Source organism: Oncorhynchus mykiss, chromosome 16 (assembly GCF_013265735.2).
Source record: "Oncorhynchus mykiss isolate Arlee chromosome 16, USDA_OmykA_1.1, whole genome shotgun sequence".
Taxonomy (NCBI): domain Eukaryota; kingdom Metazoa; phylum Chordata; class Actinopteri; order Salmoniformes; family Salmonidae; genus Oncorhynchus; species Oncorhynchus mykiss.
The window spans coordinates 56,523,829-56,527,367 of NC_048580.1; the positions used below are offsets into that span (position 1 = coordinate 56,523,829).

Sequence of the window (3,539 nt, forward strand, 5' to 3'; positions counted from 1 at the left end):
AGGCCTGCTCGCAGAAGTCTTTTAGGGAGCATTTGACTGTGATGAGGGGTGGTCGTTTTACCGCGGACCCCTAGCGGATACAGGCAATGAGGCAGTGATCACTGAGATCCTGATTGAAGACAGCGGAGGTGTATTTGGAGGCCAAGTTGGTCAGGATAATGTCTATGAGGGTGCCCATGTTTACAGATTTAGGGTTGTACCTGGTGGGTTCCTTGATGATTTGTGTGAGATTGAGGGCATCTAGCTTAGATTGTAGGACTGCCGGGGTGTTAAGCTTATCCCAGTTTGGGTCACCTAACAGAACAAACTCTGAAGCTAGATGGGGGGCGATCAATTCACAAATGGTGTCCAGGGCACAGCTGGGAGCTGAGGGGGGTCGGTAGCAGGCGGCAACAGTAAGAGACTTATTTATGGAGAGATACATTTTTAAAATTAGAAGTTCGAACTGTTTGAGTATGGACCTGGAAAGTATGACAATACTTTTCAGGCTATCTCTGCAGTAGAATGCAACTCCTCCCCCTTTGGCAGTTCTATCTTGATGGAAAATGTTATAGTTGGGTATGGAAATCTCAGAATTTTTGGTGGCATTCCTAAGCGAGGATTCAGACACGGCAAGGACATCAGGGTTGGCAGAGTGTGCTAAAGCAGTGAGTACAACTAACGTAGGGAGGAGGCTTCTGATGTTGACATGCATGAAACCAAGGCTTTTTCGATCACAGAAGTCAACAAATGAGGGTGCATGGGGACATGCAGGGCTTGGGTTTACTTCCACATCACCCAAGGAACAGAGGAGGAGTAGGATGAGGATGCGGCTAAAGGCTATCAAAACTGGTCGCCTAGAGCGTTGGGGACAAGGAATAAAAGGAGCAGATTTCTGGGCGTGGTAGAATATATTCAGGGCATAATGTACAGACAGGGGTATTGTGGGGTACGGGTACAGCGGAGGTAAGCCCAGGCACTGGGTGATGATAAGAGAGGTTGTATCTCTGGACATGCTGGTTATAATGGGTGAGGTCACTGCATGTGTGGGAGGTGGGACAAAGGAGGTATCAGAGGTATGAATAGTGGAACTAGGGGCTCCATTGTAAACTTAAACAATGATAACTAACCTGAATAACAGTATACAAGGCATATTGACATTTGAGAGAGACATGCAGCGATCAATGTGACACTGGGGTCTGGTTCAGACATTGATAATGATCAATCCACAGATTACTACCATAACTTGATTATAACCTGCTAGGCCATTTGATTTAGATAGTGTTGGTTAGAATACAAATATAAGTAATATATTTCTATTCAAGACACAGGGTTTTATATGGTATTTACAATGGTAGTTGAATGCTAGATAAACATGTTCCTCTGTCCCCTTTCCCTGAGGAGTTGCGTAGTTGTGAGTTCTGGCGTGCCATGTTGGCCGAGTTGCTGGGCTCCCTGGTGTTTGTGAGTGCTGTGCTGGGGGCCTCTGTGCCGGGCCCTGGAGAGGCCTCCATGGGGCTCCTCTACCTAGCCCTGGCCGCAGGCATGGTGGCTGTCACCCTGGGACACTGCTTTGTAGAGATCAGCTGGGCACAGGTGAACCCACTTTTATGGACTTGGTTGTGTGTCTGCATGCATGTGTGTGACTCTAAACTTTTGTCACAGAATTACTGTGAATTGATCACTATTATTTGTCTATTTTTATCTCTGCAGGCTGGACTTGTCTATTTTTATCTCTCAAAGGCTGGACTTGCTGAGGGCACTGGTGTATGTGGTGGCTCATTGTGTGGGGGCCTCCCTGGGGGCTGGGGCTCTCTACCTCTCCCCTAAAAACCACAGCAGACTGCTTCATCAGCAGGCTCAGAGAGAGAGTGTGTGTGTGTGTGCGTGCGTGCGTGCGAGTGTGCATGTGTGCGTGTGTGCGTGTGTGCGTGTGCGTGTGTGTGTGTGTGAGAGAGCTTTTCTTTGACATCTGTTGGGAGAAATGACTGACGTACAGTTCATGAGTGTTGCCTAATCACACATATGAAGTTTTGAGAGAGAGAGAGAGGTCTAAATCTAATCATGGACCTGTACCTTATCTCTCCTCCTCCCTCTCTCCCGCCCCTCCTCCTCATCCTCCTCCTCTTCCTCTTCTAGGTTCCTCTGGAGGTAAATGTGGTGAATGTGGAACTTTGAAAGTTTCTTCAAGTGCAGTCGCAAAACCCATCAAGCGCCATGATGAAACTGGCTGTCATGAGGATCGCCACAGGAATGGAAGACCCAGAGTTACCTCTGCTGTAGAGGATAAGTTCATTAGAGTTAAAAAAATAAATAATTACCACTTTTTCTCCCCAGTTTCGTGGTATCCAATTGTTGTAGTAGCTACTATCTTGTCTCATCGCTACAACTCCCGTACGGGCTCGGGAGAAACGAAGGTTGAAAGTCATGCGTCCTCCGATACACAACCTAACCAGCCGCACTGCTTCTTAACACAGCGCGCCTCCAACCCGGAAGCCAGCCGCACCAATGTGTCGGAGGATACACCGTGCACCTGGCAACCTTGGTTAGCGCGCACTGCGCCCGGCCCGCCACAGGAGTCGCTGGTGCGCGATGAGACAAGGACATCCCTACCGACCAAGCCCTCCCTAACCCGGACGACGCTAGGCCAATTGTGCGTACCATCACCAAAGTGACATTCTGAAAACAACCCCAACGAGCGATGGAGAGGAACCAGAATCACTGCCCGGCCATCCAGAGTTCATCGGGCCAGTCAAATTTGTATTTCTGCAGTATTTTTGAGTGTGTCAAATTCCTGATGGTAAATGCCCATTGAAACATATTGCAAATGCACAGCCGTGCACATGGTGATTGGAAAGGGTTACCAGGAACACATTTTTATAATGGTTTTTAATGCCATTACGGGGTGGCAAGGGGTCCACGGTTGGGTAGGGAGCATCCCCCCACCCGTGCCCTTGTCATTTTGGACATTTTTCCAAAAATCGTTAAAAAACAACAGTCCCACTTCTCCCTCATCATACATGACAAATAGACCATCTAGGTTGATTCATGGCTTAACATAGTGCTATATATCATTTTGGCAGTTTAAATGCCTTTTGGACATGGTTCACTGACTTTTGGGTTTGTAAACCGACTTCCATTGATCGAACATGGCAAATGGACATAACATCCTGATTTGGCACTTTCAAATCTTTCATATTGCATTTGGACATTTCTTATGGCATTTGGCAAAAAAAAAAAAAAAAGTGACTTTTGACTTCGGCTTTGACTTTCTATAAAATCATATTGCAAATGGACAAAACATATGCCTTATGGACAAGTAAAAATAAAAATGATAATCAAGTATGACAAAAGTAGGTTCATACAGTTCTTATACATGTGTAATTGACAAAACATCGAAAGAATTTCGTAAAACGGTCCAGAAAGCACTTTTTTAAGGGGGTGATACGTTTTTTTATTTTTTTATTCACATTTTCGACTTTTGACTTTTGACTGACTATGAAATCATATTGCAAATGGACAAAACATATGCCTTATGGACAAGTAAAAAACATTTCCCC

At 45.9% G+C, this 3,539-nt stretch overlaps 1 protein-coding gene across 1 annotated transcript; it reads left to right on the forward strand.

Annotated features, from left to right (window-relative positions):
- The first annotated feature begins 1,090 nt into the window (after positions 1–1,090).
- LOC118939476 (lens fiber major intrinsic protein-like) lies at positions 1,091–2,233 on the forward strand. Its single transcript, XM_036945857.1, has 2 exons — positions 1,091–1,575; positions 1,693–2,233. Exons 1-2 carry the CDS (start codon positions 1,342–1,344, stop codon positions 1,807–1,809), a joined length of 351 nt encoding a protein of 116 aa, XP_036801752.1. The 5' UTR covers positions 1,091–1,341; the 3' UTR covers positions 1,810–2,233.
- Positions 2,234–3,539: the final 1,306 nt, after the last annotated feature.